The sequence below is a fragment of the Myotis lucifugus genome, unplaced genomic scaffold (assembly GCF_000147115.1).
Source record: "Myotis lucifugus unplaced genomic scaffold, Myoluc2.0 scaffold_316, whole genome shotgun sequence".
Classification (NCBI taxonomy): domain Eukaryota; kingdom Metazoa; phylum Chordata; class Mammalia; order Chiroptera; family Vespertilionidae; genus Myotis; species Myotis lucifugus.
In genome coordinates this window covers 585,065-610,666 of record NW_005871364.1, presented here as the reverse complement: position 1 = coordinate 610,666, position 25,602 = coordinate 585,065, and the positions used below count along the sequence as shown (strand labels likewise).

At 42.9% G+C, this 25,602-nt stretch overlaps 1 protein-coding gene across 7 annotated transcripts in view; it reads left to right on the top strand.

The window, feature by feature from the left end:
- The window catches only part of BTBD7 (BTB domain containing 7), an 81,360-nt gene that overhangs the window by 13,244 nt on the left and 42,514 nt on the right, over positions 1–25,602 (top strand). For 6 of the 7 annotated variants that reach the window (XM_014465931.2, XM_006100508.3, XM_014465930.2 and 3 more), the window contains exons 2-3: positions 9,023–9,210; positions 9,557–10,636. In XM_014465931.2, coding sequence (XP_014321417.1) covers positions 9,129–9,210; positions 9,557–10,636 — 1,162 coding nt within the window. In that variant the 5' untranslated portion in view covers positions 9,023–9,128. The other variant, XM_023764086.1, reaches the window with a different exon arrangement.

Below are 25,602 nucleotides of genomic sequence, written 5' to 3'. Positions count from 1 at the left end.
GGGCACCTGGCTGCTGTGCTTCTACACAGGTGAGGGCCCAGGGGCTGGCAAGGGGCTTGCCTGGCATACCAGCTGACAAGCCTGGCTCTAGGTCTGGTGAGGGAGAGAATGGCAACTGGATTACCCTGGTGCCACACCTCCTCTGCCTCTCCACCATGAGTAGAAAAACTGGGTTTCTGATTCTTCTTTCAAGAGTTCATTCATGGATTCGACAAATATGTATAGAATACTGTCTCTGCCAGGTGGTGCTATGAGTCCTCGGACAACAACAGTGACACAGACGAGAATCTTGCCATCGTGCAGCCTATTTCCAGTTGGGCACTCTGTCCACTGAGCCAAACCAGCCAGGGCCTGTTAATGATTTTAGAGAATATTACACATCTATTCATTTGTGGGATGGGAGATGCTGGCAAGGTATTACTACTGCAAGACGATATTCCAATAATGATTACCACATAGAACATATCCTCTTCCTCTGCGATGTTATTTTTCTTGGCACAGTGAACCCAAAGGATATTTATTTTCTGTTCAGAGAAGATAAATATGACAAGTTTAGCTAAATCAGAAAGCAGGTCTAATTAAGCAAGTTTATTCTATATATATGAAAGGCTAAGTTGACTCACACATGCACGATACATATAAAGCTCTTGCTGGTACCAATCGCACGCGTGTGTTTCCATCTGTCATTGTCAATTGTGAATTTGGTTGACATTTCTATTATAGAGAAAGGGCGAATAGTGATATTAAAATATTTCTTCTACTTAATTTCCTTTCAATGTGCACGAATCCGTGTACTGGGACACTAGTTTGTAAATAAAATCCTCAATCAGAAGTAGATGAATTATATTGAGAAAATGCTGTGTTGTAATACATATCTCTCCAGAAATGAAAATATTAGTATTAGGAAACTTGTTTTTATACTTCATCCTTTATGTATGCTGTGTTTGCATTATTTCTTCCTTGGTATGTCTTTCTGAGACCTCAAACCCATTATCTTTATTATTCCCAGTTTACCCACAGATTGCATCCCATGTTTCTTCTTGGTTCCCAGCATTGCTAACTACCCAGTCATGCAAGGTAGACATCTCATCATCATACCCTTCTCCCTCTCCATCATCCCCTCACTAATTTGTTGAACATTTACTGGGTATTCTATGATAAGGACTTCATACGGATTATCCTAATTTTTTATTATAGACTAGAGGCCCGGTGCACAAAAATTTGTGCACTGGGGGGGGGGGGGGGAGGTTCCCCCAGCCCGGCCTGTGCCCTCTTACAGTCTGGGGCCCTCGGGAGATAATGACCTGCTGGCTTAGGCCTGCTTCCGGGTGGCAGAGGGCAGGCCCAATTCCTAAGTGCAGCCCCTGGTCAGGCTCAGAGCAGGGCCGATTGGGGAGTTGGGGCGCCGCCCCGTCATGCACAGAGCAGGGCGGATCGGGAGGTTGCGATGCCACCCTCAGTCACGCTCAGGGTAGGGCCAATTGGGGGGTTGGGGCACCGCCCCCTGTCACACTCAAGGCAGGGTCAATGGGGAGGTTGCGGCGCCACCCCCTGTCATGCACAGAGCAGGGCCGATCAGGGGGTTGGGGCATTGCTCCCTCTCACGCACAGAGCAGGGCCCATCAGGGGGGTTGGGGCTCCGTACCCTGTCACGCACAGAGCAGGGCCCATCAGGGGGTTGAGGAGCTCCCCGCTGTCACTCACAGAGTAGGGCCGATAGGGGAGTTGGGGCACCACCCCCTGTCACACACAGAGCAGGGCGGATCAGGGGGTTGGGGTGCTGCACCCTGTCACACTCAGGGCAGGGCCAATGGGGAGGTTATGGCTCTACCCTGTCACACACAGAGCGAGGCCTGTGGAGGGGGGTTGGGGCGCCAACCTCTATCACCCACAGAGCAGGGCCGATCAGGGGGTTGGGGCGCCGCCACTGTCACACTCAGGGCAGGGCCGATGGAGAGGTTATGGCTCTACCCTGTCACACACAGAGCAGGGCCCGTGGGGGGAGGGGGGGGGTTGGGCGCCGCACCCTGTCACACACAGAGCAGGGCTGATAGGGGGTTGGTTGCGCTGCACCCTGTCAAACACAGAGCCGCAGGGCAATCAGGGGATTGGGGAGCTCCCCCCTATCAGGCACAGAGCAGGGCAGATAGGGAGGTTGTGGCCCCGCCCTCTGTCACACACAGAGGGCGATCAGGGGGTTTGGGCGCTGCCCCCTGTCACGCTGATCCCGGTGCCGGGAGGCCTCGCTGCTCCGCTGATCCCGGTGCCGGGAGGCATATTACCCTTTTACTATATAGAATAGAGGCCTGGTGCATGGGTGGGGGCCGGCTGGTTTGCCCTGAAGGGTGTCCTGGATCAGGGTGGGGGTCCCCACTGGGGTGCCTGGCCAGTCTGGGTGAGGGGCTGAGGGCTGTTTTCCCGAAGCGAGTGACTGAAGCTTCCAACCGCTCCTTGTTTTCTTTTTTTTTTTTTTTTTTTAATTCTGGGCCAGCTTTAGCTCTGAGGCCTCGCTGCTGAAAACATCGATACAATGTTGCTAAAGCCCGGCTGACTAAAAGCCGGTTTCTGGGGTTTTGTTTATCTTCTATGTTTGCAACATAGTACATAGTTTCTTAGAGTTGTAGCTCAGAGGCCAGCAGCACAGGCGGGGAACGTTGGAGTCCTCCTTCACTGCAGCAAGCAAGCCTCATGTTCACTTCCAGCTGCCTGGCTGCCAGCCGCCATCTTGGTTGACAGTTAATTTGCATATACTCACTGATTAGCCAATGAAAAGGGTAGCGGTCGTACGCTAATTACCATGTTTCTCTTTTATTAGTGTAGATGTCCTCAACACATGCAAAATGGTGATTTAAGAGATGCAGACTTACATTGCATAAATAAGTGGATGTCTTTATGAAGACTGCCTTAGATAAGGATACCGTTGACTGTTTGTATTCATGGTTCTGTTTTGTTCTTTTTTTTTTTTTTTAATATATTTTATTGATTTTTTACAGAGAGGAAGGGAGATAGATAGTTAGAAACATCGATGAGAGAGAAACATCGATCAGCCGCCTCCTGCACATCTCCTACTGGGGATGTGCCCGCAACCCAGGTACGTGCCCTTGACCAGAATCGAACCTGGGATCTTTCAGTCCACAGGCCGACGCTCTATCCACTGAGCCAAACCGGTTTCGGCTGTTTTGTTCTTTTATTTTTCTCTTCTCCAAGTGCAGCCATAGTCTCAGCCTTACTATCAGGTTCACTCAGCATGTTTTCTTATCTCTCCAACTCTGCCTGTAGAACCCTCAAAAACTCAACAAGAGCCCTAACTGGTTTGGCTCAGTGGATAGAGCGTCGGCCTGCAGACTGTAGGGTCCCCGGTTCGATTCCAGTCAAGGGCATGTACCTTGGTTGCAGGCACATCCCCAGTGGGGAGTGTACAGGAGGCAACTGATCGATGTTTCTCTCTCATCGATGTTTCTAACTCTCTATCCCTCTTCCTTCCTCTCTGTAAAAAAAAAAATATATATATATATATATATTAAAAAAAAAAACTCAACAAGAAATATTCCCTTATATATATTTTTAACATTTGCTAAACAGGTTTGTGTCATAAAATGTAATTTTTTTTAGTTTTGAATGAAGTTTATGAGAAATTTCATGTTTTTTTCTTTTAAATACAGTTTCTTTGAAAATCCTTTCAGCTCTGTTTGTCTCTGCAAATCCTCTGTAAATGCAAACCTAGACTCAGGTTTCTCATTGCCTTCTCTAAAACACCCAGAGTTGCTTTTCTATACACCACTAAGCCAACAGTAGAAACAGTTGTCCCAATTAGAACAATGATTTCATTTATTCATTCAACTATTGTGTGCCTGATATAAAGGTAGTCAAATGGCACCATTGCCTTTAAGATTGCTGATTAGGCAGATTCTACAATCTCTCTTGGAGAGCCTCATAGTTATTTCTACCTTCTGCTTGTAGGCCCTTTTCCCTAGCTGTTGGAGGAAAAAAAAAATTGGCCCTTTTAAAGCTGCCTCAGTTGGGGGGGGTGGGGGGCGGGCGGCGGAAATCTAGATACTAGGAGAAACAACAAACATTTTAGTGTTAGGTATGGTAGAGCCAAGCAGCTCCTATTGTGGCTGCTGTGTTTGTCAATTCTCTGGCCCAGGCTTCCTTCCTCATCAGGTTTTAGTTAGCACTGGACCCTACAGTCTACAGTTCAGGCAAGGGGGATAAGCAAGGCCTGGGGCTGAGAGTCAGGCTTTCAGGACCTTTTCAGCCCTCTGTTTCCATTTTTCCACCTGTTACTTCAGGAGGATCTTATTCTGAGGTTTTAAGTCTGGACAACGCATTTTGAGTATGAGCTCTAGGTAAAAGTGGCACAGTAAAAGGTCCATTCATGTCTTTCTAGTGCAACTGCATAGGTTCTTTTACCTATCACTTTCCAGTAATTGGTCCTCAGCTTTAAGTGTCTAGAAACTGAGTTTTTCAGAATACCTGAACATCTCTAATATGTATTTCATCCAGGCCAGGTAAGACCTGGCACAATATCAGGTCCCTCATGAAAACCCTCCTCTTGTGATGAGCTACTTCTGCTTTCCAGTGTCAGTTCATATTTATTCTCTTACTAGAGGCCCAATGCATGAAATTTGTGCAAGGGGCTCAGCCCTCGCATTCTATGCAGGCCCTTGCAGCCCCGACTGGCCCTCGCCGCCCTGGCTTCCTCCGGACCGCCCTGGCTTCCTCCGGACGGTCGTTCTGCTGTTTGGTCTAATTAGCATATTAGCTCTTCATTATATAGGATAGGATTTAACTCTTAAAACAACCTTGCAAAGTTGGTGATATTATCCTCATTTTAAAGATAAGGAAAAGTCAGATGCTTATTAATACTTTTCTGGACCATAGTAAGAATCTTCGAAAGGTCTTGCATCAAATATCTTCTGCCTTGAGGACATTTAGTAATCTTTCTAAAACATAAATATAATGATGCTTCTCTCTTGTTCTATGCTTTGCTCCAGTAGTTCCTCCATGTGTTCTTTTTTTATTGAATTTATTGGGGTGACATTAATAAAATTATAGGTTTCAAGTGTACAATTCTATAATACATCATCTAAGTATTGTATTTTGTGTTCACTCCATTGTGTTCTGAATAAAGGCCCAACACCTTAGTATGAGATTTGAGGCTTTTTGATCCAACTCCTATCCATACATTCAAACATAAAAACTCTTCAGGCCTTAGACACATTATTTATCAACATTCATGATAATAGCTAGCATTTATTTACTCAAATGTGTGTCTACTTTGTGTTCCGTGGTGATGGTGAGAATTCTAAGGTAAATAGGCTGAGTACCTAGCCTCGGGAAACTTAACAGTTCGGTGGAAACGTAAGTAATGATGCTGCAATATTAGTAGATAATAAAGGTATAGGGTTATGAGAACTGGGAGTGGAGTGCTGACTAGGACAGGAGTTATTCCTATTCATCCTGTTTCTAATGCCTTAAATGACCTTTTCTTTTTTACTTAATGCACTCCTATTTTTTAAGGTCTGGCTCTAAACTAGGAAGCCAGAACAGTAGTTTTTTTCTTAATTTCATAAGAGATCCTATTCAGGATGCAATCACTGCTGTATCCCAGGGCCTGTGTAAGTGTCTAGCAGATGGTAAATGCTCAGAATTGGATGGATGATTGAGTGGGTGGAGGGGTGGACTATCAAGTATTAAAAAGTGTCATCCTGCCATAAAGGAACATATAGTCTAGCTGTAAATATTCAGAAAGGCACTGTTGCTTTGATTTCATGAGCTATCCTTTCAGTTAAGTCATTTTTGCTTACCATGAAAGATCCTTTTAAGTAACAGAAGTCACACTGTCAGGTGTGTACTCATTTCTCATTTTTGGAATGGAACTATGTTTGTCTGCTCTGGAAATTTTTTCTTCAAACATTTAGGAGGAAAAAAAATGGCAAAGATAATATTGTTCATCAGAGCCTGAATGCCAAGCCTGGTTTTGCAATTTACCAGCTCTGTGACCTTGGTTAAGTAACTAAGCCTTTCATGCCTCATTTTCCTAACTTCCTAGTCTCTCGTTGTGTAAAGTGGGGATAAGCTCTAATTGGGTAGCTTAGTTGGTTAGAGCATTGTTCCAATATGCCAAAGTTGTGGATTTGATCCCTGGTCAGAGCACATACAAGAATCGACCAATGAATGCATAAGTAAGTGGAACAATAAATCAATGTTTGTCTCTGTCTCTCTATAATCAATAAATTAAAAAAAAAGACTTTCTTCAAAAAAGTAAAGTGGGGATGATGATAATAGAGCTATACCTCACATTATTGAGAAAATTAAAGGAGTTAATTCATGTAAATAAATTGCTTAAGAATGGCTGGCTCAGAGTACTCAATAACTGATGAGTGTTATAATAATGATTGTGATCACAGTATACATGTATCTAGATTTTTATTTCTATGAGAAGCTGATAATAGACATTTAAGTGCTATCTATAAGCTTTCCATATCAAATTTAAGCATTTATATATAAGCTAAAACAATTTTGATAGTTCTGGAATCTGGAGGTTTGAGGGCTTCAGTATACTATTCTCTTTTGTGTATTTTTGAAATTTTTCATGATACAAATTATGTTCATATTGATTTTAGAGAGGAGAAGGGTAGAGAGATAGAAACATCTATGAGAGACATCGATCGGCTGCCTCCCGCATGCCCCCTACTGGAGATTGAGCCCACAATCCGGGCATGTGCCCTGATCACAACCAAATTGGGGACCTCTTGGCTCATGGGTTGATGCTCAACCATTGAGCAACACTGGCTAGGCTCATGATACAATTTAAAATCAGAAATTTGGGGCAATGATGCTGAATACTTGGAGATTTATAATGACCTTAGCACTTGAAATATTATGCTAACCAGGCGTCTTCAAACTACGGCCCTCGGGCCACATGCAGCCCGCCGAAAACATTTATCCGGCCCGCCGGGTGTTTTTGCCGCCGCTGCCTGTCCTGCTTAGCAGCCGACTTGTCCCGGGCCCGCAGTGCGCATGTGTGGGATGTCTGAGGGACAGTGAACTGGCCCCCTGTTTAAAAAGTTTGAGGACCTCTGTGCTAAACTGTCCTGAAGTAAAGAAACCTATTAAGCTCTGTTTAATCCTGCATTTTTCAGATTTGGGAGAGACTCTTTGGAAATGCTGATCTAGGGTTTCTTTTTGAGGGGAGAGGTTGCTTTTTGCTTTTTAGAAAATTTTCATAGGATTGTTAATTCTCTCTTGCATTCATGATACCTCCCCACCCCCCTTCAGTTAGGTCAGCTACAATCACTTATTTGAAGCCAGTTATATCAGTGGTCCCCAACCTTTCGGACCTCGAGGACCACTGATTGTCGACCGCTGAGTTAGATCATCCTGATTGAGATTGATCATGTCAGCTATTAACAGAGGGAGTGCTCCCAGAATGGTGAATCTAAAAAAAGGAATTACCAGCTTTCTAGGGCCATTGCATCCTGTGGGCCTTTCCTAGTCCCATAGGCCCCTTTCCCCTTTCCTTTTCTGTCATATCATCCAAATGTTGGATTTCTTATACTGCTTCATATAGAAGACAGACAAAGCTTGCCTGGAATGAAAACATCCCTGGAGAGATTAGACTGTGACTAACTCATTTCCAGCATGTAAAGGCAGCAGATTAGATTAAGAAATAAATAACATAATACTGTGCTCCATTTGGCATAGGGTTTTGGTTGCCTAAGAAATAAATGAATTGGTTCCTGAGAATTTTGAGAAATACGGCTTTAGTACTAGAACTGCACAATGTTACCAGGATTTGGAACTAGGGACAGAGGGTATCTTAATGGTTACATCTGATCCAGAAAAATCGCTCTCACCAGTTTTTCCAAGGCCTTTGTGGGGTTTTTGTTTGTTTTTTACATTTTTATTGATTTCAGAGAGGAAAGGAGAGAAAGATAGAAATATCAACAATGAGAGAGAATCATTGATTGGCTGCCTCTTGCACACCCCCTACTGGGGATCGAGCCCGCAACCCAGGGCTTGTGCCATTGATCGGAATCAAACCCAGGACCTTTCAGTCCGCAGGCTGACACTCTATCTACTGAGCCAAATCAGCTAGGGCAAGGCTTTTGTTTATTTTGGTATTAGAGCTCCAGTAGGAGATGTGAATGTCACCCAGATCAGTTCATCCGAAGGGGATTCCCATTGACTGGGAGCTACCGGGAAGAGATTCTGTCCCTGAGTCCCAGAGATACTTTTATTTCAAGCCACCCCTCCATGATGAGACCCCAGCTGTCCCTGTGGTGCTCAGTATGGTGGCAAATGTCTCAGCCTGTGATTTCCTAATGCTTTCTGGCTGCTCTGTATCTCCAGTGGGACTTATGATGTCTTATAACCTTTATATGGTTGCTTTAGATTCTCTAAGTGTATTCATCATAAAATTGAGTGCTTTTTTGAAGACATTTGTGATGAGAATCTCTAATGGACCAATGTAAAAGTGTTTTGTGTTGCTACAAATATTACAAAATTCTCAGATAAAACTAATTCTCTAGCGCGTGTGTGCGTGTGTGTGTGTGTGTGTGTGTGTGTTATGTGATAAGGTGAGAGTGAGAACTGGTATCAACCTTCTAAGTATTTGTAAATTGTTTAGGTGTTAGATTATAATAACTGGTGACTGTTTCTAAAGATAAAAAAATTAAAAAAACTTTTTTCTAGTTTGAATACTTTTTACCTGTGTCTTTTCCCCCTGTGATTTGAATTGCTCTTTCTATAACTATATATTTACATTAGTCTGATTGTTGCTTTTTACTATCATAGAAAGTACATAATTGGTAGATTTTATGGCTCAAAATTGCAGCTAACACTGATTCATAATTCAAGGTTAACTGTTTACATCTTCTGAAATTTTTACGTGTGAAGTTGACAGCATGTCATTATTGGTAAATAAAAGCAGTTTTCAATTGCTTGCTTTTTTTTTACTATTCAATTTGAGATACATTTGAAAATATGAATAAAATTATTTTTGTTTCATATCAAGAAATGGATGAAAAGAGGCTGCTGGATCCAGGGTTGAAAGTTCATAAAGGCCTCTGGGATTATACTCTGAAGAGCCAGCAGATGGAATGCCTGAGTGACTGAAGAAAATGGGTGCTAATGCATCTAACTATCCTCATTCATGTTCCCCGAGGGTAGGGGGAAATTCTCAAGCCCAACAGACTTTTATAGGTAACTGTTTTCATTTTTCTAATTCATTTTATTCTGTGAATATAAATAGAATCGTGTTTTCGGTGGTCTTTTCAGATGAAAAAATAAATGAGCTGTGAAAAAGTTATAATTTTTCAGCATCCAGGATTTTTCCTCAACAAATGTAAATCTGCTCTTTTGTCCTTATTTAATATGAAGAAAAGTTATTTGAACTTTTTATCTTTATAAAAACAAAATCAGGGTGTGTTTTTTTATGGTTTAAGAATGTCTAAAAATTTTTAGCATGAAATATGTGTTAAAGTGAATGTTGAAAATGAATGTTTAAGAAAAAAGAAACACATTTTCATTTATTTAATTTCCTTCTTAGGGACATCATCCTATTCTCAGCAAGGCTATGGTTGTGAATCAAAATTATATAGTCTTGACCATGGCCATGAGAAACCACAAGACAAAAAAAAGAGAACCTCTGGCCTTGCCACCCTCAAAAAGAAGTTTATTAAGCGTCGAAAATCGAATAGGTCTGCTGATCACGCCAAGCAGATGCGAGAACTCCTCTCTGGTTGGGATGTTAGAGATGTCAATGCATTAGTGGAGGAATACGAGGGAACTTCAGCCTTAAAGGAACTTTCTCTACAAGCCAGTTTGGCTAGACCAGAAGCCCGGACATTGCAGAAGGATATGGCCGATCTTTATGAGTATAAGTATTGTACTGATGTAGACTTAATATTTCAAGAAACTTGTTTTCCTGTTCATCGTGCCATTTTGGCGGCAAGGTGTCCATTTTTTAAAACACTGCTTTCTTCCTCACCTGAGTATGGGGCAGAGATCATAATGGACATCAATACAGCTGGTATAGATATGCCTATGTTTTCTGCTTTGTTACACTACCTTTATACTGGAGAGTTTGGAATGGAGGACTCAAGGTTTCAAAATGTCGATATCCTCGTTCAGCTTAGTGAAGAATTTGGAACACCAAATTCCCTTGATGTAGATATGCGTGGACTTTTTGATTACATGTGTTATTACGATGTCGTCCTTAGTTTTTCTTCAGACTCTGAACTGGTTGAAGCTTTTGGTGGAAATCAGAACTGTTTAGATGAAGAGCACAAAGCTCACAAAGCTGTTATTTCGGCACGGTCCCCATTTTTTCGAAATTTATTACAAAGGAGGATACGGACTGGTGAAGAAATCACAGACCGAACTTTGAGGACTCCCACAAGAATTATATTAGATGAGTCCATTATACCAAAAAAATATGCAAAAGTTATATTACACTGTATGTATACCGATGTGGTGGACCTCTCCGTTTTGCACTGTAGCCCCTCTGTGGGGAGTCTCAGTGAAGTTCAGGCTCTCGTCGCAGGGAAACCAAACATGACCAGGGCAGAAGAAGCCATGGAACTTTACCACATAGCACTGTTCTTGGAATTTAACATGCTTGCACAAGGTATGAAATTCTAATTTTCAATTTTTCTTTTAAAATTACACATTTGTCTTCCAGATTTGAAAAAACAACCAGTGTTTCAAAATTATATAGTCTTGTACTCCATGAAAACACAAGCAGTACATTCCATGATTTCAGTGTTTGAGATGTGAAAGGGTCAGTTTATTTTGAATGTGTACTTATGACATCTGAGACAGAATTTATTTACGGTTAGTATTAATGTGGCACTTCATTTGCATTAAAGCCAAGCATTAAAAACTAGTGACTAAGAGCAGTAGATGAGACTGAAGGCTCTTTCTTTCCTAATGTTAGACTATAGGTAAGGGAATATGTAATTACCCAGTTACCACCCACCTACACCCTGTCTGCACTCAAGCTTTGAACTAGCCCTATTTCCCAGATTTCAAGATTATACTTGATCTTGGACTTCTTGGATAACTTAGATTCTCTTATTTACACTCAATGCTTTATTCATGCTGATGTGTTTAGAAGAATGAAACTTCATAGTAACAATGAAGATAGTCACATTTGGAAACAAATTTATTTGAATCTGATTTGAATTTTAAGATATTCTGTATTTTTTCAAGCTCAACCTGCACATCAAGCAATAACCTGCGGCATGTAAGGGGTGTCGGGCACGGTTAGTGTTAGACTCATATACCTTCTTAATTTAATTCAAACTAAAATTTTTAAGTTAGGGCAGCACTTTTTGTTGTTGTTATTGTTATAGCCAAGTTAACATGGAAGTTATATTAGAATCTTAACATTTCAAAACTGAAAAGGGACCCTCGACAGTAGAGCAAAGGGTAATTATTGTCCTAACAGAGTGCATTCTTAGTTTTCTATGGCCATATATTAAAAGAAAAGTTACAAGACATGAAATTACTTGAGAAGTTTAGCTAATGAGTATTTGCTAAAAGAGCATTAGAAGTTGCCAATTAGAAGGGAATGTTAATGGTTTGAATAAAAGACAGATTTAGAAAGGAAAGCTAAGCACATTTTCTTTTCTTTTTTTAAATATATTTTATTGATTTTTTTACAGAGAGGAAGGGAGAGGGATAGAGAGTTAGAAACATCGATGAGAGAGAAACATCGACCAGCTGCCTCCTGCACACCTCCTACTGGGGATGTGCCCGCAACAAAGGTACATGCCCTTGACCGGAATTGAACCTGGGACCCTTCAGTCCACAGGCTGACGCTCTATCCACTGAGCCAAACTGGTTAGGGCAGCACATATTCCTAACTTGAAAATAATGTGTATTGTATGGCTAAATCAACAAATTAATAGGACTTGGAAAAATAAAAAATAAAATGAAAGCCCCTGTTAAATAACAATGTCAGGAGAAAAAAAAGGATAACAATGTCAGGAATAAAATGAGAGGAATTATATAGAAGGAAACATTGATAAATAAGAGTGAAAAAGTTGAGATTTCTGTTACATAAAAAATTTCTTATATTTTGATTTTACCATTATCTTTTTAGTATTAGTACTAATTTTGTTTACACAAAGTGTCATTAAAATATTTTTCTATTAATTATTATACTAATATTAGTAGACTGTTTAGATGTCAGACGATAGGAAAATACGTTATCAAAAATAACCTAGGCCCTAACCCAGCCGTGGGCAAACTACGGCCCGTGGGCCGGATCCGGCCCGTTTGAAATGAATAAAACTAAAAAAAAAAAAGACCGTACCCTTTTATGTAATGATGTTTACTTTGAATTTATATTAGTTCACACAAACACTCCATCCATGCTTTTGTTCCGGCCCTCCGGTCCAGTTTAAGAACCCATTGTGGCCCTCGAGTCAAAAAGTTTGCCCACCCCTGCCCTAACCGGTTTGGCTCAGTGGATAGAGCGTCGGCCTGCGGACTCAAGGGTCCCAGGCTCGATTCCGGCCAAGGGCATGTACCTTGGTTGCGGGCACATCCCCGGTGGGGAGTGTGCAGGAGGCAGCTGATCGATGTTTCTCTCTCATCGATGTTTCTAACTCTCTATCCCTCTCCCTTCCTCTCTGTAAAAAATCAATAAAATATATTTTAAAAAAAAATAACCTAGGCCTGGCCAGCATGACTCAGTGGTTAGAGTGTCAGCCTGCACACCAGAGGGTCACGGGTTCGATTTTCAGTCAAGGGCATGTTCCTGGGTTGCAGGTTTGATCGCCGCCCCCAGTCGGGGGTGAGTATGGGAGGCCACCAATCAAAGTCTCATATCAAAATTTCTCTCCTTTCTCTCTCTCTCCCTCCTTCCCCCCTCCTCGCTCCCTCTCCTTCCCTTCCTCCCTCCTTTGCACTCTTTCTAAAAATCAGTGGAAAAATATCTTCACTCCTTGGGTGAGGATTAAAATAAATTTATATATATAAAAGCCTAAGTGACCGTTACGACCAGTCGACCAGTCGCTATGATGGGCACTGACCACAGGGGGCAGACGCTCAACACAGGAGCTGCCCCCTGGTGGTCAGTTCACTCCCACAGCCAACCTCCCACTGCCAGCCAACTTCCCATGGTCCCTCCCCCTGGTCGGCCTCTATGGGTCCTGATTGATGGACAGGAAGAGGAACCCCACCCGTGCATGAATTCATGTACCAGGCCTCTAGTAAATAAATAACCTAGCAGCTTGACCTTTTATTCTATAAAAACAAACTTGTCAGAAAATTTTGAAGTTTGCAACATTACCAAAAAGGTATAATAATCTCTCCTTGAATTGGTTTTATATTTGACATGTTTAAAATATAAGAACTTATTGTATATACTTTACTGTTTTAAAAAATGGGAAGGCATTCCTTAATATAGATATTTGTTATTTTAATTTTTCAATGAAAGGTAAAATTAATGAGCCAACTCTTACATCTTAGGTAATACTTGATCTAGAGTTCTTTTATATTGAGACTAGAGGCCCAGCGCGCACGAAATCATGCGCAGTTAGGGTCCCCTAGGCCTAGCCTGGCCTCCGTTGCATACGTCTGCGCCTGCGATGCTACATGAAACTCCCTGCCCTGGGACGCTCCGTGATGCTCGGGGCCCCTCGGCTCCTGCCGAAGCTCGCCACTACACGGTCAGCAAAACTCCCCCGTCCCACTACAATTCCCCCGTCCCACTTCTGGTCCCCGGGGGGTTCCCCCCCCCTCCGGGGACTTCTCCCGCGAACCTCCCCCCCCCCCGCGGCCTGCTTTGGGAAACTCTCTGCTGCCGGGGGGGATTGTTCTGCTAAGCTCATGGCATCCCCGAGAAACAAGCCCCTCTTGGCCGCTCAACAGTCCCAAGTCCCCCCCCGCCACAAGCCCCTCCTTATAGTGAGCAGCTCAGGGCCTGGGGGGGGGGGGGGGGGGGGGCAGAAAGGTGCTCCATGCACTTCATGGTGACCGGTTGCCTGTTTGGTCGTGACGGCACCTAGCTCTTTATATATATTAGGATAATTTTTGTTGTTAATCCTCACCTAAGGATATTTTTTTAGAGAGAGTGGAAGGGAGGGGGTGTGAGAGAGAGAAAGACATCGATGTGAGAGAGACATACCGATTGGTTGCCTCCTGCATGTATCCCCACCAGGGCCAGGGATCGAACCTGCAACACAGGTATGTGCCCTTGACTGGGGATCAAACCAGAGACCCTTTGGTCCAAGGGATGACACTCCAACCATTTAGCCATACCAACCAGGGCATGAGATAATTTCTTAATCATTTAGCTAGAAACTTTTTTTTGGTATATTTTTGATATAAAACATTCCTTTTATTTCCTTAATCTTGGTTACTTAAAATCCCTTAAATTTGGCTGCATATGGCTCCCTGTTTCCTTTCATTTTTCAAAATTCAGAGCTTTGGTTACTTGGCCTTTTGTCTTTTGCACTCAATGTAGTCCTTATCTATTCTCCATACCCATGGTACTATTCATGTTAAGGTTTATAACAGACCATACTTGCAGCATAATTTTTACCTCATTCCCATGGGAAGGAGAATATTTGGTCACTTGAAAAGGGATTTTATACCATAAAACTTAAAAGCTCAGGTTCTTGAACTAGACAAACTGGATTTCAATACTTCAGTACCATGTTTTAACTTGTATAATGCTCTGAGGCATCTATTGTGTGTAATTAATTAGCTTCTCTCCCATGCATCCAACATGATACTACTTATGTACCCTTTTGGTGAGAATTAAGAAAATAGTCACCAAAATCATTTTCTGTGATTCAGACAGTCTCCCAGTTAAGAAAGGCTGTAAGACTAGCCTGTTGGGCAACTATATGGTCATACCCTCATCTTTGCATTCCCAATACTTGGCACATAGTAGGTACTCAGTAAGTGGGTCGAATAAGTTAATGAAAGTTAAAGCCCGGTTTTAAAAGGAAGACAAATTTTATTAAGGGAGGCTGGGACCTTAAAACTAGATATGCCCTTCAAGGTAGAGAGGTGATTTAATAGTTTCAAGAGCATCATAAAAAGAGGCATTTATAGGCAGACAGCAGAGTGGTTTGGCAAGTGGATAAAAAGGAGAACCTGGCCTACCCCAAGAATGCATTTTATTCAGACAAGTAGACGGTCACTATTAGGGAGGTAATTAAACAGATAATGGGGCTGGCATTTTCAGACTAGGTTTAACTTCATTTGATTTCTTACATAACAGATGGTATATACATTTCTTTTTTTTCCAAAGCCCTAATATTAAAGTACATGAATAAAAGAAGTATAAACCCTTAAGGACAAAGATACCTGAGAAGAAAACAATAGTGGAAAAAGGGGTATTGAAATTTTGGGAAGCTGGAAAGCAGATAAAGAACTAATTACTGGCTTAACAAAGAAGAGAGGTCTATAGCTCTATAGCAGTGGTTCTCAACCTTCCTAATGCTGCGACCCTTTAATACAGTTCCTCATGTTGTGGTGACCCCCAACCATAAAATTATTTTCGTTGCTACTTCATAACTGTAATTTTGCTACTGTTATGAATCGTAATGTAAATATCTGATAAGCAGAATATATTTTCATTGTTACAAATTGAACATAATGAAAGCATCGTGATTAATCACAAAAACAATATATAATTATATATGTGTTTTCCGATGGTCTTAGGCGACCCCTGTGAAAGGGTCGTTCGACCCCCAAAGGGGTCGCGACCCACAGGTTGAGAACCACTGCTCTATAGCCTTAAGTCACCTTTATATATGGTGTTAGAAAGGGATGGGGTTTTGTTTTACTCCATATAATGATGTGGTTTCTGAGCACCCCTCTATTAAACAATCCATTTCCCCTCCCTAGTTTGTACCACCTTTTATTAAGTTCATATATATGTATATATATGTTTATGCTAGAGGCCTGGTGCACGGATTTCTGCACTGGTGGGGTCCCTCGGCCTGGCCTGCGCCCTCTCACAATCCGGGACCCCTCAGGGGATATTGGACTGCTAGTTTCTGCCTGATCCCCGCAGGCCAGGCTGAGGGACTCAACTGGTGCACGAATCCATGCACCGGGCCTCTAATACGCATGTAAGATATTTGACTAATCTCTTCCCCCCCTCTTCTGTCCCCCCTTCCCTCTGAGATTCATCAGTCTGGCCATGTTTCCATGCCTGTGCATTGAGCGTCTGCCCCCTGGTGGTCATTGCGTGTCAGTGAACAGTCGAATGGTTGCTTATGCTTTTATATATAGAGATATCAGTACTTTCATTTTGTTTTAGTGGTTAATTTCTTTTTTTTTTTGTTGTTATGTTTTTAATTAAATTTTTATTGTTCAGATTACATTTGTTCCTCTTCCCCCCCCATAACTCCCCTCCTTCCAGTTCCCGCCCCACCCTCCGCCCTCACTCCCCACCCACTGTCCTCATCCATAGGTGCACGATTTTTGTCCAGTCTCTTCCCTAATCTCCCATTCCCCTTCCCCCCCCAAGAATAGTCAGTCCATTCCCTTTCTATGTCCCTGATTCATTGTAATCACCAGTTCATTCTGTACATCAGATTATTTATTCACTTGATTCTTAGATTCACTTGTTGATAGATGCATGTTTGTTGTTCACAATTTGTATCTTTACCTTTTTCTTCTTCCTCTTCTTAAAGGATACCTTTCAGTATTTCGTATAATACTGGTTTAGTGGTGATGAACTCCTTTAGCTTTTCCTTGTCTGTGAAGCTCTTTATCTGACCTTCAATTCTGAATGATAGCTTTGCTGGATAAAGTAATCTTGGTTGTAGGTTCTTGGTATTCAGCACTTTGAATATTTCTTGCCATTCCCTTCTGGCCTGCAAAGTTTCTGTTGAGAAATCAGCTGACAGTCGTATGGGTATTCCCTTGTAGGTAATTGAGTCTCTTTCTCTTGCTGCTTTTAAGATTCTCTCTTTGTCTTTTGCTCTTGGCATTTTAATTATGATGTGTCTTGGTGTGGTCCTCTTTGGATTCCTTTTGTTTGGGGTTCTCTGCGCTTCTTGGACCTGTAAGTCCATTTCTTTCACCAGGTGGGGTAAGTTTTCTGCCATTATTTCTTGAAATAGGTTTTCAATATCTTGCTGTCTCTCATCTTCTGGCACCCCTATTATTCTGATGTTGGTACGCTTGAAACTGTCCCAGAGGCTCCTTACACTATCTTCACACTTTCGGATTCTTTTTTCATTTTGCTTTTCCAGTTGGGTGTTTTTTGTCAAATCTTTGGTTTGATTCTTGTGCTCCTCTGGTCTGCAATTGGGTATAATATTCTTTATTTCAGTCCGTGTATGCTTACTTTCTAATTTCTTTATCGTAGCATCGAGGGTCTCATTAGTTTTCGTGAGGCTCTGCTCAAGTTTATAGCAAGCCCTCAAAATTGCGATTCTTAGCTCCATATCCTCCATTTCTGTCATGTTTTTTTGCCTCTGCATCTTTTATGCTTTCTTGGTGCACCCCCTTGTGGTCTTTGTGCGCAGTCTTGTTCTAGCCAAGCCTTAATTGTTGTAGTTAACACTAGAGGGATTTGACCACCAGGCCGACTGGCTGTAGGAATCAGCTGTATGGAAAACTTCAGTCCTCTGGGGAGGCGCTAATCCAGCCTTTGCCTGAGGCGATCGGCAAATGGCTCTGCGCAGGGCCTGGGCGGGGCGGGCTCAACAGGGCGGGGGGAGGGAGCAGCTATGGCTGCTCTCAGTCCGTCTCCAGGGGCTCTGCCTCTCTGTCCCCACAACCGCTGCAAACCTCGGAGGGACCGTAGCCAGACAGTCCTGCTTCTCCCGTTTGAGTCTGGGTCCCTAGAGACTCGCCCGGATCTGTAGCCCAGAGTCTGAGACTCCCTCCTGATTGAAAACGACAACCGCGCCCTCAGCCACCAGCCCGCTTTGCGCGCGCACCACCGCACCACCGTACCTTTAAATTTTCCACACTGCGCCTCCTCTGAGCCTCGTAATGCTGTTGTTTTTACTTCTAGTTGAAGAGTCTCTCCTCAGCCAGCCTTCCTGTGGTTCTGGGTGATGTCCGTTCCGTCTTTTAGTTGTATTTTTGAAGTGGTTGTTCGAGGCAGCAAACTCCGGTGTTTACCTATGCCGCCATCTTGGTTTCTCCCTCTCGGTTAATTTCTTTGTTCTTAACCAATATCACTTGCCCAGGTGGGCAAATCCTGACCTGCCCCTTCAATTCTCCACCTCCAAACCCCCATCTAAACATAAGAGACCTGAGATTTGTTTTCTAAAGAAATCGAAGTAGAAAGATTCCAAATCTGGAAATAGCTACAAAGGGGTGGGGTGGGGTGGTAAGATACAGGCTGAAATCTGGAATTATGTGAACACCTACAAACTAAATGGTGAAATCACCCCCTTGCCTTCCCCTGCAGAGTTCAAGCCAAGTGGATATTTTTTTTTACCTAATAATAGACAAACATGTAAATTGACCATCCCTCTGCTACGCTCACCAGCCAGTCAGGAGCGTGTGCAAATTAACTCAACAAAGATGGCAGTTAATTTGCATACGCAGGCGCAGAGTGAGGACTGAAGGCTCCGGCCGGAGCAGCGAAGGCCTGGGTCCCGGGTGCCAGCAGCCAGGGGAAGGGAGGCCTGTTGCACGAATCTCTAAGTGCAACAGACCTCTAGTAAGACAATAAATTAGAGCTCTAGAAATGTAATAGCCAACATGTAGTGGTGTTTTGGAGCTCCACTATAGTTATGTTCAGGAATTATACAATGAAAAAGCCAGTTAGCCTTCTGTTGTTTAACAAAGACGAATACAGTAATCCTCCCTTATTTGCCATTTTGGTGCCATTCTGAGTAGTATGATGACGTCTTGTGCCATCCTGCTCTGAATCCTTTCCAGGACATGAGTCATTCCTTTTTCCAGTATCTCCACACTGTATATGCTATTCATCCGTTAGTCAGTAGCCACCTGGGTTATCAAATTGACTGTCTCCGTACACAGTGCTTATATTCAAGTAACCCTTATAGGAGTCATGTGCTACTTCACAATGCCTATGTTACTCACCTCACTTCATCTCATCACATAGGCATTGTATATCATTTCACATCACAAAAAAGGTGAATATAGTATAACAACTATTTTGAGAGAGACCACGTTCACATAACTTTTATTACAGTATATTATTATAATTGTTCTATATTATTATGTTATTGTTGTTAATCTCTTGCTGTGCCCAATTTATAAATTAAATTTTATCACAGGGATGTATGTGCAGAAAAAACATAGTATACATAGTGTTTGGTACTGTCCGTGGTTTCAGACATCTATTGGAGGAAAACCTGGTGGATAAGGGGGGACTACTATAGTCAGCAAGCCTGTTTGTGCAACAGAGCTTCCAAACAATTGTTTACTGCCTCATTCTTAAATACGAAAACCCATCTAAGGCTCACTGGACATTTGAGAAAAACTTCCCAATTGAGACAGATTAGAACAAAAAGAACAAAGTACTAGAACTAAGAAACAGCAGTGAAAGAAGGAGGAAAAATCTTTAACAGAATAAAAATACCTTTATATAAAAGAATATTTTATTGACGTGAGACATAAATAGAATGCTATAAAGGTAAAAACAGGTGCTCTACGTCGGCCTGCGGACTGAAAGGTCCCAGGTTCGATTCCGGTCAAGGGCATGTACCTGGGTTGCGGGCACATCCCCAGTAGGAGATGTGCAGGAGGCAGCTGATCGATGTTTCTCTCTCATCGATGTTTCTAACTCTCTATCTCTCTCCCTTCCTCTCTGTAAAAAATCAATAAAATATATTTTAAAAAGAACAAACAAACAAAAAAAAAACACAGGTGCTCTTGGAAATAAGGATATGTTCCACTAGCGATGAAATAAACCAAGAAAAAGGAGGTATGGATCCAAAAAATGGGTCCAACACAGGAAAAAAGAAAGGGAAATCCTTGTTACTAGCTATGCTGTGCAGTAGGTCTAGTGCAGGGGTTCCCAACCTTTTTTTGGCCATGCCCCATCTAAGCATCTCTAAAATCCTGATGCCCCCTAGTGACATATAATTTTTATTATTCAAAAAGTGAACTATTCACGTGGAGGAAGCCTAAAAGACCATTAACTTGTTCTAAACAAGCTTCCAAAAACATGGCATCCATGAAAGAGAAACATGCAAATTAGCCATCCCTCTGCTACGCTCAAGCCACGTCCACCAGCCAATGAGGCGTGAGTATGCAAATTAACCCAACAAAGATGGCACTCATTTGCATACACAGAGCAGAGTGGGAGAGCCGGCAGTTTGCGGGGGACATAGCTCCCTCGGTCGCTCCCTTGGGGTTGACATGGCTCCCTCAGTCACCGGATGGAGAGCAGAGCAGGAGAGCCGGAGGCTTAGGGGGACTTGGCTCCCTTGGTTGGGGAAAACCCAGAGCTTGGGGAGCACCAGGAATTCTGGGAATAGTAGTTTTAGTGGCAGCCCCAGGTCTGGAAGCGGAAGCCCAGAGTGCAGGGAGCACCAGGAATGCTGGAAATCGTAGTTCTGGTGGCTGACGGCTCTCCTAGACAGTAGAGCAAAGTGATCCTGGAGCAAGTTACTGTTGTGGTTGGGGATGGAGGGAAAGCAAAGGTGAGAGACATAAGTAAAATCAGAGTGTCTAGGAAAAATTAGAGGGAAGATATCCTAAAACTTCCAGGAAATCTCCACCAATGGAGCAAAGAAAAAATAATGCCTCTATTATTCTGTGAGCAACAAACCAAACTGGGTTGGGGGTCTCAGACAATTCACTCATATGATTGCAAAGACAGACAGAAACTCCCAGATTGGAGAGGGCTCCCCTGAGGGCTCCCAGATTGGAGAGGGTGCAGGTTGGACTGAGGGACGCCCCCCCCCTCCCCCCCAGTGCTCGGATCTTCATGCACTGGGTCCCTAGTAAAAGAATAAAAGCACAGTTGAAGTACTGAAGAAGAAATCACTAAGATATTGTTTAAAAAATAATAATGTGAAGTGATATGAAAAAAATAGCAAATAAAGTTTCAAAATATGTAACAGAACTGTAATGCATAAATACGTCACAATATATATTTATATACTGTATATGAGGCTCCTAGAACCATAAGAAATGCAAAAAACTCACTAATAACTCATTCCCGAATTGCCCCCTTAAAAATCAAATTGCCCCCCTATGGGGCATGTGCCCCATGTTGGGAACCACTGGTCTAGTGGGTATCCAGTCTAGACTTGTCTGGGGAGGGGGTCAGGGGGAGGCGCTTGAAAGGCTCCCTCTGGGAGAAATCAATTACCTGAATGTTGTTTGAACACTGAGTGACAAGTGACATTGAAAGATTGTATGCATTTTTGGTGACTTTATGAAGAATTAGCAATAGATGTATAGAAAGCAAAGTGGGAAAAGAGGAAATTAATAGCTCCAAGAAAAAAATTAAATTGCTTATGAAAGATAATATAATTCTAGTAAACTGCTTGGCTCAGCTGTAAGCAGTATTTAAATAGTCATCGTAATGTTAATACTGAATATTGATTTAACAAAAATTGCAATTCAGAGAGATAAATACCAAAAGAAAGAGATAAAAAATTGAGCAGTTGCCTCTAGGGAGCAGAACTGGGAGTGTAAAAGAGATAGGGCAGAGGGTTTTGTTTTTAGGATAAGCTTTTTATTACTACTAAGGTACAGGACTTATAAAATTATGAATCATACCGCTTTGAAGACAAATTAATTTTTTTAAATATATTTTATTGATTTTTTACAGAGAGGAAGGGAGAGGGATAGTTAGAAACATCGATGAGAGAGAAACATCTATCAGCTGCCTCCTGCACATCTCCTACTGGGGGTGTGCCCGCAACCAAGGTACATGCCCTTGACTGGAATCGAACCTGGGACCCATCAGTCTGCAGGCCAAGCTGTATCCACTGAGCCAAACCGGTTAGGGTGACAAATTAATTTTTATAATAAACACAGGAATTGGGGCTCAGAAGAACCAGAGAGACCTACATAGGCCAGATTCCTAAAGAACTAGGGAATTTATCATATCTATCAGGAATGTTAACTTATGAGATCATGCTTATAATTTTCGTTTACAAAGGGCTTTTACTTTCTCTCATTTGGTCATCCTGACAACCTGTGAGTATGGTAGAGCTCAGAGATTAATAACTAGCCTTTTTCCTAGTTTGTAAGTAATGAAGTTGTGACTCATACCAGCTCTTGTGATCCCGAGCCCAGGAATTGAGGCAAAGGGAGAGAGGGGAACAGTATGAGAACCAGTTTCCAGGGATGAGGGTGGGAGGCCACTGTGGCCTAGTTGTAGGAACAAAACAGCAGGCTAGTGATTGAAGCATCAACTCAGGAATCTCATCCAGAAGCCTGACTGGTGCTGAACCACTTGGGGTAGGGCTAAGCACTTCCAGAAGGGAAATGCAAGTCCAACTAGGAGGTTTAAAAACAGGGCAGCAGCCTGAGTAGGTCACCATGCAGACTTTGCTTCAGAGCACTTAGCCGGAGAACAGAGGGCTGTTTACTGAGTAGGCCATTCTTTCCTAAATAGGCCAGTGTTCCTGAATTGGTTATATGACTTTTTTGGCTGCCCAGCCTAAGGACCTTCTTCCTAGTTTTAATTTCTCACTGTATATAGGTCTTGATAGAAGGCAGAGCTCAACTCCCAATATAAAAATCTAAAAGGTCACATACTTGCTTTCTCAGCCTTCTCTGGATTAAGTACATGACCTAGACTTTTTGAATCTGGAGCTGAAAGTAAGGACTATAGATAATTTTTTCTTGAAGTGGTTAGGCAGATGCTTCTAGTGGAAAAAGAGAAGTCAGTGGCACCCGTGATGGCATTCACTGTCCAAGCACAGTAGGGCCAGGGCAGCACAGATACTTGCTGGGCTGTTTCTGTGGATGTAATCCTCACTCTTCAGCCTTCCTTTGCTTTTGTTTTCTGAGCCTGGTCTCCAGCTTTCCTAGCAACTCTGGGCTAACAATATCCTTTCAAATAAATTCGTTTTCTGTTTAAGCCAACTAGAGTTGTTTTCTGCAGTTGCAACTTAGAAGCCTGGTTGACAACAGTACCTATATTAAAAGGACGAATGTATAAAATCCCAAAATAGATGACTAGATTGGAAGAGCCTCAAATGAAGGATCATGTGTTTGATCGCTGACTTTTCACAATGACCTTAGCATACATTGAGTAAATAGCTCTGAAAATGTGAGACTATACTATGGATTTATAATTTTTTAAGTAAAAAATCCATTCTTTAGAAGAATTATAGGTTTTCTCATAAACTTTAACAACCCATGAGCCTGCTATAAGAATTTGTTTTCTTGCCCTAACCGGTTTGGCTCAGTGGATAGAGCATCGGCCTGCAGACTCAAGGGTCCCAGGTTCGATTCCGGTCAAGGGCATGTACCTTGGTTGCGGGCACATCCCCAGTAGGGAGTGTGTAGGAGGCAGCTGATCAATGTTTCTCTTGCATCGATGTTTCTGACTCTCTATACCTCTCCCTTCCTCTCTGTAAAACATCAATAAAATATTTTTAAAAATTTGTTTTCTTGTCATACATATTGTTGACCTCAAAATAAAGTAACCCAGAATTAGCACTACTATGTTCCAGTGCAGGGCATTTTACAGTAGAGTAGTGCACTTTCAACTGCAGATTTTATTTTTTCATCTTAATCGAAAGTATTTTTCAATCTTTAAGAATTTTATAACTTTAATTCCAAAATGGGCTCTAATGCCTTGCCCATATTTTTAGTCACAATGCATGTGATTACATTCTATTGAATTAAAAATCTAACAGAGAAACAACAAAGTAATGACCTAATTTTTTCCCTAGCAACTTGGTCAGATTCCAAGTGTGTGCCTTGAAACAAATAGCAGAGACTGATTGTCCTCACTCACTAATCCATTCCATCTTCCCATCCTCTCCATTGTCCCCATGTTGACACACTTCCTTCTGTCTTAGTTTGTTGAGCTGGCAGTTCGTTTTACTTCTGTCTGTAATTGTTTCCTCTTTAGCAAATTATTCTGACTCTATATATACTCCTTAGAGAATAATGGAGCTAAGTTAGAGATGATTAGCAACAGATCAGAGTAATATATGTAAGTTTCAGTTAGTTAAACATGGAACATAGGTGAAGAATTAATCTGAGGTTCAGGAATGGTAGTTCAAATGACTTTCAAGTTATACATCTTGAATAATGAAATTTAGCACTTAATTTTTTTTACTTAAAATTATGACTAGAGTTGTAAAGTATAATATATAATTGCATGTTTTATTTTAGAACTGAAATTATTTTTCATACTAGAGGCACGGTGCATGAAATTCATGCACTGGGTGGGGAGGGGCGTCCCTCAGCCCAGCCTGCCCCCTCTCACAGTCTGGGAACCCTCAGGGAGGCGACCGGGCTGATCAGGAGAAGGTGCCACCCGCATCACTCCACTGCTGCTGCCATTGCTGGCCTCCACAGCTGCCAAGGTGTTTTCATCAACACGGACTCCAGTCCCTTCACGAAAAAATGACAACTTTCTTTAGGCATTTTCAAGATGTCTCTTTCATAGGATATGACATTTCTTTTCTTTTTTTTTTTTTAACCTCACCTAAGGATATTTTTCCATTGATTTTTAGAGAGCGTGAAAGAGAGAGGGAAAGACAGAGAGAAACATCAATGTGAGAGGCACACTTCGATTGGTTGCCTCCTGCATGAGCCCTGACCTGGTCCCCGCCCAGGGAGGAACCTGCAACCTAGGTACATGCCCTTGATCAGAATTGAACCTGGACCCTGTGGTCTGCAGGCTGAGGCTCTATCCACTGAGCCAAACCGGCTGGGGCAGGATATGACATTTCTTAGCACCTCTAGCAGTGGACCTTCGTTTTTCCCTCTAGGAGTGAGGTGGAAAACCCTAGATCACCTTCTTGGATTCTTATTACCCAAGCAAGTGGCATATTACAAGCTTAGCAAATGAGTGGTCAGAAAAGGTGTTTCCTCTGCAGCTCCCAAACAGAGGCAGGACTGCTGGTGCACCGCGCCCCCCTGTGGGTTTGTGTCTCTGCTTTGGCCCCCAGCAGCCCAGCGCCACAGCTACGGGGCTGCTGAGAGCCGGGCCCCCCTGTGGGTTTGTGTCTCTGCTCTGGCCCCCCTGCATGTTGTTCTCTCCAGGCATGGGCCCCCCTGCGTGTTGTTCTCTCCGGGCATGGGCCGCCCTGTGTGTTGTTCTCTCCGGGCATGGGCCGCCCTGTGTGTTGTTGCATGGGCCGCCCTGTGTGTTGTTCTCTCCGGGCATGGGCCGCCCTGTGTGTTGTTCTCTCCGGGCATGGGCCGCCCTGTGTGTTGTTCTCTCCGGGCATGGGCCGCCCTGTGTGTTGTTCTCTCCGGGCATGGGCCGCCCTGTGTGTTGTTCTCTCTAGCTCCAGGCCTGGGGCCGGGTGCGGGCCGCCCTGTGTGTTGTTCTCTCTAGCTCCGGGCCTGGGGCCGGGTGCTGGGCCGCCCTGTGTGTTGTTCTCTCTAGCTCCGGGCTGGGGCCGGGTGCGGGCCGCCCTGTCCTGTTGTTCTCTCAGGCTCCAGGGCTGTGCCTGGCCCCTCCTCCTGAGCTGGTCCTGA